This window comes from Austrofundulus limnaeus, unplaced genomic scaffold (genome assembly GCF_001266775.1).
Source record: "Austrofundulus limnaeus strain Quisiro unplaced genomic scaffold, Austrofundulus_limnaeus-1.0 Scaffold1380, whole genome shotgun sequence".
Lineage (NCBI taxonomy): Eukaryota > Metazoa > Chordata > Actinopteri > Cyprinodontiformes > Rivulidae > Austrofundulus > Austrofundulus limnaeus.
In genome coordinates this window covers 36418-52003 of record NW_013953782.1, presented here as the reverse complement: position 1 = coordinate 52003, position 15586 = coordinate 36418, and the positions used below count along the sequence as shown (strand labels likewise).

At 37.1% G+C, this 15586-nt stretch overlaps 1 protein-coding gene across 1 annotated transcript in view; it reads left to right on the top strand.

The window, feature by feature from the left end:
* The window catches only part of LOC106535185 (AN1-type zinc finger protein 3), a 47543-nt gene that overhangs the window by 2135 nt on the left and 29822 nt on the right, over positions 1 to 15586 (top strand). Inside the window, exons 2-5 of the mRNA XM_014032127.1 lie at positions 8118 to 8158; positions 9348 to 9542; positions 13394 to 13459; positions 14819 to 15022. Coding sequence (XP_013887581.1) covers positions 8118 to 8158; positions 9348 to 9542; positions 13394 to 13459; positions 14819 to 15022 — 506 coding nt within the window. The remainder of the gene's footprint in view (positions 1 to 8117; positions 8159 to 9347; positions 9543 to 13393; positions 13460 to 14818; positions 15023 to 15586) is intronic.

Sequence of the window (15586 nt, the reverse complement as noted above, 5' to 3'; positions counted from 1 at the left end):
GCAATATATCACAATATATCGCCTTGCTTACAGTATCGCAATATATTGGGATATATCGTATCATGACCCCTCTGTTATGATATGTATCGTATCGCCAAATTCTTGCCAATACAGCCCTACACAATACGATATATCCCGATATATTGCGATACTGTAAGCAAGGCAATATATTGCGATATATTGCCATTTTTTTGTCCAAAAATTCTATTAAATAAAAACCTTCTACTGAAAAAAAGCTAATGTTTACTTACAATACTTACATTGTCTCCTACAATGCTAATGCTACCCTTATTCTCTGGCGCTCGAGAGGTAGAGGAGCCAAATGGCTGGCTCACTGCTGCCAACTAGTGGTCAGAGGCTGAACTACAACATAAAAATGAACGGTTGGCAAGAAGGTTGACATTTTAAACCTTAATTAAAAATCAATACAGGGCTTTAGAATATCGATACAGTATCGGGAAATGAAATATCGCGATATTTCAGTGTATCAATATTTTCTTACACCCCTAGTTGGTAGTAGTTAATACTAAAAGTGATTATGCAATATGGTTTGTCTTGACCTTAAATTCTTAGACCATTGCTATTAACTTCAAGTTTTAAGTCAATCATTAAAAGGTATAAAACAAAATTTATTTTTATTTGACAAAGTAATATGGAGTTCAGAAAAACTTAAAAAGAATGGAACAAGTTGTTTAGATAAGGAAATTAACAGTTTGAATTTCATTAATGATATAATTTGATCTATAATAATAATAACTAAAAGTTGTTGAGCTTTTGCTGACTATATCTACTGTTTTATATTTCATCCTTTTATCCTGACAAGGTTCAATTTGTTTGTTTTCATAAAAATCTAAATTGATATACAGGGAAAATCTCCATAAAGCCATTTAGAAAAAACAACAACTTCATGCTTGTAATAATGATTGACTGCTTTCCAGCCAGAGTAGTTTTACTCTGACCTAAAAATAAAGTACACTGTAACGACTGAGGACCTCAGAGGTCTGAACAAAATGAGTTGTAGAATTTTACAAGTTAAGGATGTATTTTAGAGACATTTCTAAGCTGTCAATATGATTTTCAGTAAAAAAACAAAACATATAATGCAAACAAAGTCAGTGACACACTGCTGTAATATTACTTCATTTGATTTTAACTTTTTTAAATACAGTTTGATTAAGTTTTTTAATATCTTAATTGGGTTTTCAAACCATTTTGAACCGGGGGATTGAACCCAGGACCTTCTTGCTGTGAGGCATTTAACCACTGAGCTGTTGTGCTGCCTTTTTCTTGACAGAACAATAAGCTATTGTAAGGCCATAAAACAAAGCATGAACAGTTACACAGACTGCTGGTTTACATTTTACATGAACAGCAAACAAAGCCAGTTGCTATTTTATTCTTTATATTAAGATTAGAAACACAGTTATTCTGACTTTTGGGAATTGTACAATTAAAATAAAACACGAGAGAAACTCAGTAAGTTTCTGAAACATTCTCTGTTGACCTGCTGTAGTCTCGGCTGGACTCAAACCTTCAGTCTGACCTGTGGGGATGGTGACGTTGCCCCATGCTCTGAAGGAAATCACACTTGAATAGATTTCATCGTCCCACAGTGTATTCTGTACCTAAAGGGGGAAAAAATGAGTGTAGTACCGGTTAACATGCAGACAGAATTTTTAAATGACTCATTGCAATCAAAGGCTACGTTCACACTGCAGGTCTTAATACTCAGTTGTGATTTTTTGAAAAAATCCGATCTTTTTGTGTGAACGTTCACATTACATTTTAAATGTGAACGTTCACATTACATTTTAAATGTGAACGTTCACATTACATTTTAAATGTGACCTGTATCAGACCCCTGTGTGAACGCTACACAGCACTGATGTGACACACATGCGCAGTAAAAGACGTGACGTCTCATCAGCCGGCTTGTTTATTTACAGAGCTAGCATGGATGCTACATTTTGCACATCGAATCTGAAGTTGTTGTTTAATCAGAGCCGATTAAATTATTATCTGACCTGCTTCTTTAGTTCAGTGTTTATATCTGAAGCTGCCTCTGACCGGGATGCTCCAGTGAAGCTTTTTAATTTTTTTAAACGAAACTACGAGCTGGAAAAAAGTATCGATCGAGTAGCCAACTTTAGGATCGATACTCTCCGCGACCCAGGCTGGACCATTATTATCATACTATCTACGTGGAAAATGAAAAGTAAAAAGATGAAGCAGATGGACTTGTGTTTTGGAGCTGTAAACACACGGAGCTACAGATTTAAACAGCGAGACTTGAGGTTAGTGTCTTATCGATCCTTCACCCCCTCCTCCTGATGAAAAAGTCAGATGAATGTGACATGAGCGTTCACACTGCAGTCACTTTGAAAACATCAGATATATATCAGATTTAAAACCACATACTGAAACGGCCTGGGTCGGATTTGAAAAAATCGGATTTGTCTCGTTCAGACTGTCATAAAAAAATCGGATATGAGTCAGATGGGTCAAAAAAATCGGATTTGGGTCGGATTTGCCTGCAGTGTGAACGTAGCCAAAGATGAGCTTGATTGCGCCAACTTGTTCAGTTGGAGGCAAGTCTTTAAAGGCTTGTTGAAATTGTTGCATCACATTATTGAACACTGTTGTGGTGTTTTATTGTTTGACAAACCTAATAATCGCACAATTTAATGGACTTGCGCTCCAGGTTGGGTGTAGTTTGCATTTTTAATTGCCATTTTGTTGAGATTCATACTGGCATAATTTCTGATCATTACACTGGCGTCAGTGCATCCTTCTATCTGGGTGCATTAAAGAGTCACTGACTGGAGGCCTTGGACCACATCTGTGACTACTACAGGACACAGGAGGGCACAGAGTTGTTCTTGTTGCACAGTGAACACCTGCTGCAGGATTTTCTCTCTTTAAAGAGATTGCTTACAGGATCAGAAAACCGCAGAAAGTGCTGAAGAGATGCTTTAAATTTTAGTCTCTAGTGAGAGTGCTGAACGAGGTTTCAGGGTTCATAGCAAAATGAAAACAGGCATGCGATATCTGCTGTCTGATGCAAACACATGGAACTAACAAAATTAGTTTTTACAGCAGTCTCTCTCCATGGTTTCACATTTCTGTGTTGGAATTTGTAATATATTTTTGCTTTTTTATGACCTTTTCTGGTAAACATGATGTAGCTTGACTCTGAATGTACATATTTCATAGTCAAAACCGAAAAACATGCTTTAAGTAGCACAAATGCAGAATATAAAGTTCAGTATTGTCAGATATCAATAGTGTCTTAATCTTAGTCATTGCACACGTGATACACTTTCAATACAAGTTTTTTCCAAGTTTAGAAAGAGAAAAAAATATTTAAGTAAACAAACTGATTAGTTGTTTAAGTTGTTAAAAACATAAAAAAGGTTAATTTTTGATATATTCAGAGATTATACCAAACCTGAATATCTTCAATTTAAAATCAATCAGAAATTCTTCATGTTCTGTAATGAGATATAAAACTATAAATGGCCTTGTTCATTTATAGTTTTAAAAACCTGCACAGCATATTTAAAAACACTTTTGTATTGATCTCATATTGAGAAGATGGTGCCCCCCCTTCACCATTTCAACTTGCAAAATTGAGAATTGTTGAATAAATCAAATAATTGATGGCTGAGTTTCTTTATTAGGTTTGTACTGCTATTCATAAGTAAAATATTTAAAACCAACAAGCTAATTATTAAAATTATTTTTGCTGTTTTTCAATATTTTTTAACAACTGAAAGTAGTTATTTTTTATGTTTTTGCTTTTCACTTTTTATTTCTCATCCAACATAAAAAGCACATTATTTAACAAAAACAGCAATGTTAAACACTCAATTACTTTGCAATAAAATCTTATTTTTTACTTTGCCTTTTGGTAGGTTGTGTGAGTTTGATGTTTACCCATACCCAGAGGTTGATAAAATACTTACAAGAAGTAACTAAGTAAAATAGAAAATGACTTTGGTCAAAATGAATTTTATTGATAAGAAAATTACTTTAGTAAAAGTCATAAAACTAACAATGTTTGGGAAAATAAAAGTACTTTTACACATGTTTTAAGAAGTTAAGTGTTTTTACTTCACCAAACTGGTTCCACTAAACCAAGTCGAGTACATTGCTTTACGTTTACTGAACTTGGGTTTAGTCGAAGCAGTTGACATAACTTGGTTAAGTAAATTCAACTCTTCATTTAAAAAAATACTTTGTAAAATTACAAATCCTCAAACTACTACTAAATTACTTAAGTATTATAACAAAGTAAATGTACCTAATTACTATACACCTCTGCCCTTACCAAATGTCAAATTGCTTGGTATGTTATCATCCTAAACATCCTAAGCCAGTTTAGCTTCTGTATGTGGTTAACACCACATAGTCTATAATGCCACGTAGTCTGTCGCTAAGTTATTCATACACAAATGTGTGACAAAAAATAATCCTTTACAAAACAGAAACTTTTTTCTTTCTATGCCGTGTGAATCATAAGGAAGCAAATTCCTTGACACGTTCAGTGTCCATCCTGTCAATCGCTCTTTTGATTCAAACTGAAGAGATGACAGAGCCTATCTTCTCATTTCCTTTAATTCTCATTAGTAACAGCAGTGGACCATAGCTGGAACAGGTTGTGTGCACTTTGTTCAGGCTTCATTCTGCCTACCAACCACAGAGCAGGCATTGCCACCGTTTACCTCTTCCTTCCTCTCCTTTAATGAATCTGTGGGTTGATTGCCTTTGAATTGTAAGGTTAATAGCAGGATATGACTTGTTGTTTGCCCAGCATCCTCTCTGCATGTGTCTCCTGATGAGGGTTGGCCTTCATCCTAACTTCTTGTTCCTCTGTTCATACCCAAGACTGCACACCAGTAGACTGACAGACCGCCCTCAAGTTGGCTGCAGCTGACCCTACATTTAGAAATGAGGACAAAGGTGTGCAACGCAAAGCCCAAAATAAATAGAATGTGACTGATAGCAGCGACCGTCACGCTCAGTGCACAGACAGTAAGAACGTGGGCTGGAGAGGAAATGAGAGGAGGCTTCTCAGAGGAAAGTCGGGTCAATTTGCTGTAAAAGGACTGCTGAAGCCATAAAAGATTCATTGATCAATTCCATAACAATAGATGTTTTATTTTAATCTTTTTTTTGTTCATTTTTGGTGCTCATGAAAGGTGAAGTATGTTTAGGAAACCGTAAGAAATTGTTCATTGACTTGACTCAACTAAACCATCAAAGCTTTTGTAATTGCCAAATAGGGACAGTTAATGATGTTTTAATTCAACACTTGTTGCTAAATCAACACTTCGATTAGGGAAGTTGCTGTCATGTGAGATGTTGTTCATTGCCAACAAATTCATGATGTCTTTCAGTTTTTATTGGGATACAATAGTTTGATGATGCCACTTTCCTTCATGACATACTATATGTCGCACATGCGATTAAAAAATAACTGTCTGTGTGCTATAAAAAATATCTTTTGTAGCACTGGTGCTACTGCTTTGCTAGCTACTTATTTTTTCCAAAGAAGATCCAACAGGTGAAAATGATTACCTTAGTGATGTAATTACTCTTCTATCCTACAGTATGAGCCTGTTAGCTTTAGCGTTAGCCCTGACGCTATCACCATATATATGTATTAGCTCAGTGCTACATATTCTCCTCTCGTCACTGAGGTCCTCCATCCACATTACAGAGAGGGGAACACAAAAATGACTCAGCCGGCAACTGAAAATATGGATGGAGGAGCTCAGTTTAGCTTGTTAGTTTGTCGCGCTAGCGCCGAACTAATATCTATAAGGGAGTATAGTGTCAGCGCTAGCGCAAAGGCTAACAGGCTAAGCTGAGGTTCTTCTTCCATGAAAGCAGCTCTGTTGTCCTCCATCCATATTTTCAGTTCCAGGCTGAGTCATTTCTACCTTCTCCTCTCTGTCAACGCTCTCTGGTTTCATTTAAAAGAGTCGATCATCAGATATTGTCCAAGATTAACCTTCAGGGTGGATATAGCTCGCTCACACCGAGGACCTATCCACGTCGTCATTTAGCCAGAATGCTTTGCGTGTAAATAAAATGGCTCTGTCCATGTTAAAATATATGTATTTTAAATTATAAAAACTAAACAGTCTACAGTATTTTTACAGTCTTTATTTCACAGTTAAAACAAATGTTTATCAAATAAAGTCTAATGTTACAACTAATCATGGATCCCTTTTAAAGACAAAGATTTTTAGAAATGGGGTGTGATTTCAGGATTTTACTTATAGTTTCTTTAAAACTACAGTCACACAGAAGAGCTCCAAATTTGATTCAAACTGAACTCTGGGCTAAGATCCATCTGCTGCTGCACACAGAGAGTTTAAATAACTTATTGTTAATGTTAATAATAATAATAATAATAATTTATCATAGTAAATTATTAATTATCACAAGGAGTTTTTAAAGTGAGAACTGAGCCAAAAGGTGAAGCTCTCTATTTACTGGTTGATCTACGTTCCTCTAACCTCATCTATGGTCATGCCATGGGCAGTGACCGAAAGAACAAGATCATACAAGCGGCCGAAATGAGTTTCCTCCGCAGGGTGTCTGGGCTCTCCCTTAGAGATAGGGTGAGAAGCTCGGTCATCTGGGAAGGACTCAGAGTAGAGCTACTGCTCCTCCACGTCGAGAGGAGCCAGTTGAGGTGGCTTGGGCATCTGGTTAGGATGCCTCCTGGACTTCTCCCTGTTCCGTGCATGTCCCACTGGGAGGAGGCCCAGAGGAAGACCCAAGACACAGCTAGCCTGGGAATGCCTTGGGATTCCCCCAGAGATGACCTCACAAATGTGCTTCTGGAAAAATGGTCAAAAATCCCCATAAACACACTTTTAAACCTTGTAGACAGCCTTCCCAGAAGAGTTGAAGCTGTTCTAGTTGCAAAGGGTGGACCTATGTCATATTGAACCCTATGGATTAGGAATAGGATGTCACTTAAGCTCATATGTGAGTCAAGGCAGGTGAGACATTACTTTTGGCAATATAGTGTATTTGTAAATTGATTAATTTTATAATTAAAGGTGAGTCATGCAAATTTGTTTGTGTCAATCCAGTAGCCCTTTGTGTTCTGTACCCCTGAAGTAACTCAGTTTCAAAAAGGTTAAGGAACCCCAAACTTTAACAATTCACAGTTTGTGCTTTTGGTTTTAGAGACAGACATTTTATGCTGGTATTACAACTTTTTGTTCTGTGCTACAAAATCATCAACCTCTGTAGCACTAGTGCTACGAGCTACAAAAGTTAATGTACAAAGTTAATTACCTTTTGGCTTGACAATTAGCCTCAGAATGTATTAACCATTATAGGTAGTGATCCAGGTCTGGACTGAATAAGGGCTGGTCCTGAAGAACCCAAATCTTACAGTAAAGAATGGGTTTTAAAATAATGCCCTTGTGCTGACAGTCCAGTGTTTGCCTTTTGCAGATTTGCATCAGGATTTCTGGGGTTTGTCCTGTGGTGTTTTCTGTGGTTTGGTGAACCATGAGCTTTAGAAGTGTTTGGACTGGGATTGTTGAGAAGTATCTTTTAGGTACTTGGAGTCTCAACTTTGACCCCTTAAAGTGTATTTTTAAGTGCTGTTGGAGGCATTGAAAATTAACAGGTTTTGCAGCAAAAAACAAGAGATATTTTGTTGAAATTATTCATTTCAGTTGACCTTAATTGGCCATCAACACATTAGGTACAGATTATTTCGCCCAGTATAAAAAGTCATTGCAATTAGATTTTAAACTAGTAGGGAGAAAAATGAAACTGAGGTGTTTTCTAATTGCCAGCTTTTAGGATGCGAATTGAAACTCGTATTTGCAAATGTGATTAAGTATTTTGACTTACATGTTTTTGATAGAAGATTAGAAAATTCTGCTGGGGAGCTTTCTTCATGCTGTCCAGTCATTATTTTTTTTAATATGTTTTCCTTTTCTTTTCTCTTTATTTCATGCTGGCTTTCTTTTATTTTCTTACTTGTGTTCTGTTTACAAGCAACACTAGTTTGTATTTTTTTTTTGCATTCCTTGTAAGCTCTTACCTGTGTTAATAACAGTTTCTTCCTTTCTCCCAAGGTCAAGCAAAACTAAGAATCTCTGCTCAAAATGTTTTGCAGGTAAGAGGTTCTATTTTACTTATGTTTGATTGATTGATAAGTGTTATTTGAACATAACCTCATATTAATTGAGTTATAAACTCAAATTATCTCATTTACTCATTTTCTGAATCTGCCCAATCATGCACATGAATGACTGGAGGCATGCACTTGACCCAGAAGTCGAAGGCCAAGCGGCTGCATACACTCTGAACAGTCTGCTGGTCTATCATAAACTAACATAATCAATAGTTATATGGGGTCAGAGCATTAATATTAATGGTCTGCAGTTCAAATTGTGTAACAAAAAGTAGATAATGGCTTCCTTCAATATTCCTTCCTATTGGTGTAAATATTTTTTCTCTCTTATAATGGCACAGGAAGAAAAATCTGTTCAACCAATGTGGCTTAAATGTTAAAACAGCTGTTCAGTCAGTTCAACATTGAGCACTCAATAACACTCAGCTTGTGTTATTTGTTTCACTAAGTGAAGATGCACAGTGAGTCAGTGCACTAAAGTCTTCAACCAGATCACTTGCTTTTACAGGAATTTGAGCAGTCTTGTCACTTTTTCATTAAATAAATTAACAATTTTAAGTGGAAAATCATATTGTTGTCAGCATTTATTAAAGCTTAAATGTATAAAAACAAAGAAACATATCACATATCAGAATAGTATGTTTTTATTAATGAAAAATAGAACAATGATTTTGTAAAAGAAAAATTGCACCAGAGTAGTTTATGAGTTATAGATTGTAACGCTAAAGCTTTCAATTTGGCACCAGTACCAATTAACATTTTCACTTGGAAGGCGAACTCTCAAGGTATCATTCCTTCTTAAAAATATTTAACAATATATGGATATTTATAATTATTTCATTTTTTATTCCAGCCATTTAAAAAGTATCAAGATGAATATTCCAAAAGTATCAAAAAAGTAAATGCCGCCCTTTGCTTACTGATGTAACATTAAGGTTTTTTGTGCACCTTGAAGGAAAATCTGTCCACAAAAAATTTCTCTAAATCAGACTGTAATTAAATCCTTGAATAAAGATATACTCATTTAAATAACATTTGAATAAACCTTTTGTTAATTCAAAGATGCTTCATAGTGACTCACGTTTGATTTTTTTACCCAACCTAACTGTCAGACTGTACCCAAAATAATGTTACAGTTCAATATGTAGACACTATATCACTCTCTTTTCAGACATTCAGAAGAAACAGCCAAATGACGACTGTGCTCCAAAGACCTCATCAAGCACCAGCAGCAGCAGCAGTCAGACCGACATCTTCTGTAATGAAACGAACAGCAGCATTAGTCAGTCCCTGATGTCAATGCCCAACTCTTCAGAGGACTCTTTGCCAGGAGAGACTGGAGTGACATCTGTCTCTGTTCAGAGCGGTAAGTTCAGCATTAATAGATTACCCCCACTACAGTTAGGCGGTATTGATCATTTTCAAACTGCAGTATAACCTTCAGAAAGTACAGTGTTATACAGTATTACCAGGTGGGGATGTTTGGTCTGTAGATTCTTGAGTATTTAATAAGTAATGAAGAAACTGTGATCATTTACATGCAAGTAGAGCCAGAGAGAGGCATGAGGAAAAAAAAACTCTACTGCCCTGACACTACTGTCAATCAATCTGAGAGCAGCAGGAGAGGAATCACATGATGGCTCTTGCCTCTTATGTCGAACAGATCAAAATAAAGGCTGGTTTATACTTCTTGTTGCACGTCTTTTACCCACCGCTGAGTGAAAAAAAGTTGCGCAACTTTCGTCTGCACTCCCGCTGCTATCCCCCGGTGACAGCTGTCCAATACATTGCCCCCAATCAGCACTCCGAGATGCGGAGGTTGGGGCTCCGCACGTGTGATTGGTTCAAAGTTTGTGGGCGTTTTTGTTTGGTGTATCACTCCGCTACCTGGTACTCGCTTTCATAGGCCGGTTTTTGTTTGTAAACATGGATAGTTTCAAAGAGAAACTTGCTGAGGCGGTCCAGAGGTACAAACATCTGTATAATTTCTCTACTGCGGAGTACAAGTAATGCCAAATGGCAAAAAATTCATGGAGGGAGATTGCAGAAATGTTGCAAACAGAGGAGGCTGTCTGCCCAAACGGTGGCGGACTCTCCGTGACCGGTTTGCAAAGACCAAACGGAGAATGCAGGTCCGGAGCGGGGATCCTGACGGGACCAATCCAATTCCTCATTATTTCTTTTTTGCCTTTTTTCTTATTTATTTTTTGCTGGACCTGTAAACACCGGGGGATGACAACAAACATGACAACATCCGATACAACGGACTCACAAATCGATGTAATAAAACACCCTCGCTGGCCTACTTTTTAGAGAAAATGAAGTGATTTATTACAGAAACTTAAATATAAAATCACGCTTGAGTTGCTTGACGTATGCAGTGGGAGGGCAGAGGGAGGGATTACTATAATGTATCCCCCACGTCTTTTCCAAATATAAACACTCAATGCAGTCGGTGACACAAACACAATTACGTCATCGCTGGGCCGTAGCCGCACATCTTGCATGAAGTATAAACAAACCTTAAGTCGAACTAGATCTTTTTAGGGTTTTAAGTTTCAAAATAATCTGACTCTTACCATGGCTGTATCTTCATCCTTTAGCCAGTCTTTGTGCCAATAAAGTATGGTGGTAGTTCCGAGTCATTTCCTTGTCTGCACTGATCAGTGCTCATCCTGAAAAAATTTAATAAAACAAAAAATCACCAAAACCTTAAATCGTAAAGCAATCCAATCCATTGGTGATTTGAGTTGAGGTGGACTGAAAGAGCCTAGAATGTTTATGTCCAAGCTTTCTTAGCAGCCTTGTGAAAATTTGGTGCATCACCTCATGTGAATAATATGTCATGATTTATGAATGTGTCACTATATTTTGATACCGCGGTGTGCCAAAATACTGTGATACCGCCCAAGCCTAACCCTCCCCTTCACCACCACCACACACGCGCGCACTTAAAAAGTAGAAATGCTTTATAGTACATAGTTAGTTGGTTTGTTGTGATTTCTTTGCACATTAAGGTAAGTCAAAGTAAAATTTCAGAAACAACTTGTATTGCACACATTTTTTATTTTTATTTTTAAGATAAGAGAATCGTACCATCGAGTAGACTCTTATAGACGGCCTGTAGAAGTTTACCAGCTAAAGCAGCAGCTGTGCTGCATCTTTGCTGGCCATATTTTCTCATGACACACAGACTGATGGCAAAGATATCTTCTCAGAAGCAAAAACTTGGAAGAGGACACCTACAATTGCCCTGACATCCGTCATTTCTGTGGTGACAAGTTTATTTGGGGAGGCTTGTTCAGCACGGAAAAGGTGGCTACCAAAATGATTTGTAGAGATGTTTAGAAAAACACATTAACCTTGTCCACTGTTACAAGAGGCATTCCTAAAAGCACCTCATCAAAGTGACTTGTACAAAACTCTGAACCTGATAACTCAGAATGTTTTTTTATTGATGCAATGATTATGATTTTTACTATTCTTGTGAGGCTTAATTGCAGTATATTGTCTTTTCATAATAAGAAATAAAAAACACAAATATGTCTTGATTTGTTATGTGTGAATTCAGAATATTATTCATTGTGATCTTGTTTTAAAACTGTATCAGAAACAAATTTGGCCATGCCCAAGCTCTGTCCAGCTTTCTCTTGACCTGCTTATTTTGCACATATGCAAACTGGAGTCTTCCCATTCAGATATCCATCAGATATCCAGCATAGTAGCTGTTTGGGAGGAAAAAAAAGCTCACAGAATGATAATGGATTCCACACAGGCCAGTCATGGTCTTTTCATCTTGGTACTGTGTAGAAAATGGCACTAGAGTATCCCGGCAACTATGAGCAGAATTTCTAAAGGTTTTGTCTTTAGTATCTCTTGATTAAAAAAAAAAAAACTTTGTTAGGGCTTCACTTTTAGGATACGCTGCCATCTTGTTAACAATGAACCTGCACTGATCTAACCTTCTTTTGTGGCGTTACGTATGCTCCATCTTTTATTGCTTGCTCTTATTTTGCTGGGACCTGAGTACGTGTTTCCCTCTTGTGCAAATGTGAATTGCATTTTACCACAAAGGTTTTTTTTATTATTGCCATTTCAGATTGTCCATCTTAGTTTCTGTCATGCTTTAATATAGAGCTGGGCGGTATGACCCAAATTTTATATCATGGTATTTTCAACAATTACACCGGTTTCACGGTATTTGATAGTATTTTTTTCCTCACAGCTCAGCTGATAATAAAATGTACAAACTTTGATTATTGACTTTTTTTCTTTTACTGTACGTCTGTATCACTGTTTCCCTCCCCGTGTACGTCTTTTCTTCTTTGCCTGGTTGTAGACAGTAATCATGCATTTAGGTCAGATCATGAAGGTTTAAGAAAAAAATCATTATCTGCTCTATCGTTACGTGTTAATAAACCTAAAAGGACGACTCACCTTGCACACCAGTCAACTCAGCTACACTACAAAACTACTTCCCCCCAGGCTTTTCACAATAGAAGCACGCTAGAGTCTCCATGCAATAACATCTGCATTTTAACGTAGTGCGTTAAATCTAACCGTGCACGTCACTGAAGAGTTGTTTACTCTTCAGCGATGGTGAAAACGGGATGATCTTTTTTTTTACATCAGACCATATAAGCGGTTGAAACACACCACCTGCCGCCAGTTGTTCCAACAGTAACATTAGCATGCTAATGCGCTTAGCGGTGATACGAGGAAACGTGTTCCCAGAGAAACAGTTCACTGGCAGCCGCGAAGAAACGTTCCGCACGTGTTCAGGCTATTTACACCGATATTCAGAAAAGTCATATCAATAACAAAAATAAAAACCAGTTTTCAGTACAAAACGGTAAACCGCCCAGCACTACTTTAATATTAGCATTCATGCTAACTGCATTTTACCTCTCTTCCTCCAGTTCTTTACGAATTTGCTCATCTTCCTCACAAAGTGACTGTTGCTCACACATACTGTGATGATGGTGCTCAAATGATGTATTGTGCAGCTCTAAACTCTTAAGTGTTCCTATGCGTTATATTGCACTGTATTCATTTTAACATTTCAAAATAGTTTGTAAAGTTTACACTAGTTTACACTAATGCTCTTTAGTTGTAGATTATGTACCTTCCTTGATATAATAGTATTAATGAAATTGTTTTCTTCAAATTACTTTTATTCATCCCTGCTCTTTTTTCCCCTCACTGTTTCTTTTCCAGGAGTTTCCAGCACTGATACAGTCTTGAGTTCATTCTCCACTCCCACAAAACGTTCATATGAATCAGGTATGTCTCACCTCTACCAGTAGTTGCCTTAATTCACACCACTTCCCCCACTAATGAGGCCAAGTATAAATGACTGACTTGCATGAACGCCATAAGATAAATCCAAAATGGATGGCTTGTTTTTAAGTAGAGGTAATGGCAATAGATAGTTTTAAAATGTAGATGTCACACAGACAAAACTGTAGTATAGGTAAACAAATCTTTACCATGAGTATTTGAGCATCCTGATGTCTTGTTTAAATTAATATTGTATTAATATAGTATTAGCTCCATACATGCAGTTATTTGCAGCTTTATTTTAAGTCAAAATAAAGGTGTTTATAACATGGTGTCATGAGCTGTCCCAAGTTTATTTTTGCACATGACATTGCACATACCTTAGCTTCAATTGCATAGTTTAGCTTATAATTAAAGGTTTTCCAGCCCATAGGGAGGATGTACAATAATAAAAATCAGGTGAAGAGGTTGCCATTCTTTTTCACTGTATGAAATGGTACATGCACACAATCACAGTCTCACATACAGAGGGGGATCGATGAGGCAGGCTGGTGGGACAGGAAGGGGGTGTCTGACTGCCAAGCATGGCCTAGTTCTCAGAGATTTATTGAGTGCTGATCTGCATTTTGGCAGGGCCGAGGAAAAAGTCTGCCGGATTGATGTGAAAAGCTGAGTTGAAATTCTAGCCAACTAGCGGAAGCTTGCTACAGGCTCCTACTGTCCCTGATGTGGGGTAGTAATCTAAAGCAGGAGACCCATTAATCTATCTTTCTCTGTATTTTTTTTTAAATTCAACACAAAGCAAAAATTTCACCCCGGATCTCCCTGTGTCTACCCTTTTCCATTTGAGGACTGGACCTTCAGTGCTTTTGAAATAATATTGCTGCTAAATCTGAAGGTTTTTTTTCTAAATCTTCTTGAAATTTACAGTTCTGGACACAGAGTGATGAATCTGGTTGGATTGTCATGTGAAATTTGCAGAGCTGCAATTATATTGCAAATAATTTTAAGTTAATTAACATTCACATGTTTAATTTGAGATAGAAAAATAAATGTAGTTGTGTTTTTATTTTTAAAGCATATTCTCAAAATGACATTCTGTCTATTTGTGGAATACGGACGGTTGGATGGAGAGTCTTGTACCTGCATTATTTGGACTGGTTTGACCCAAAAAGGACCTGAATAAATATTCAGTATGAAGTCATTATGGAGATTTTTTTTCTAGTATAATATTTTATCCAGGAATCTGCTTTAAAAATGTTGAACCTGTTCATTAATTCATAAAACTGCAGTTACAGATAGTGGCCATTAGCTTTTTTTCCTTTTTCTTATATGCATGTCCTTGTGTGTGTCCTTCCTCAGAGTCAGACATTGATAGTTCACCTGAGAAGCGAGCAAGAGTGGGTCAAGTCCCAGAGCATGATGAGTGCTCTTCATCATCATCTTTGTCAGCATCATCGTCACCGTCGTCTCGCGGCGGCTCTAAACAGCGGAGCCGCAAACGTTGCCATCGCTGCCAAACTAAACTGGAGCTGGTACAGCAAGAACTGGGTTCCTGTCGCTGTGGTAAGTTGACCCTTTCGCACATACACACTTTATTATGACACCACAGAAAATGTTTCACCTTTAAATAGAACCACCATCACACCAAAAGCTTAACAATGTGCCTTAATTGTTATGTAGCGAATCATATTTGCATTGACGTGATTGTCCTTACAGATGAATAAATACATGTGCACTAACATAGTCACAGTTTTTAGGGACTGTATTGTAACTCCTACACAAGAGAAAGGCTTCTGTTTCCTGGACATTTATTTTGTGCTTTCCTTAGCCTTCAGGGGCCACTGCAGAAAGCCTGAATGTTTCTTATTGCACATAAAACATAAGCCAATTACCATGAGCACTAATGTAGTTTAAACCAGTACTTGGCTTGCTAATCAACTTGTTTGCATGCAAATTAAAATGCCTAAAAAAGTCAAAGCTCTTCACTAAAATATCAATCTACCTAAACTAACACAATAATGGCTAAATTGGAAATTGACTTCCTTTTCTTTTTTTTACTCACCAGGCGCTACTTAATGCATGGGCTATCCATCCTTAATAGTCTAATGCTTAATATGAAAATGTACC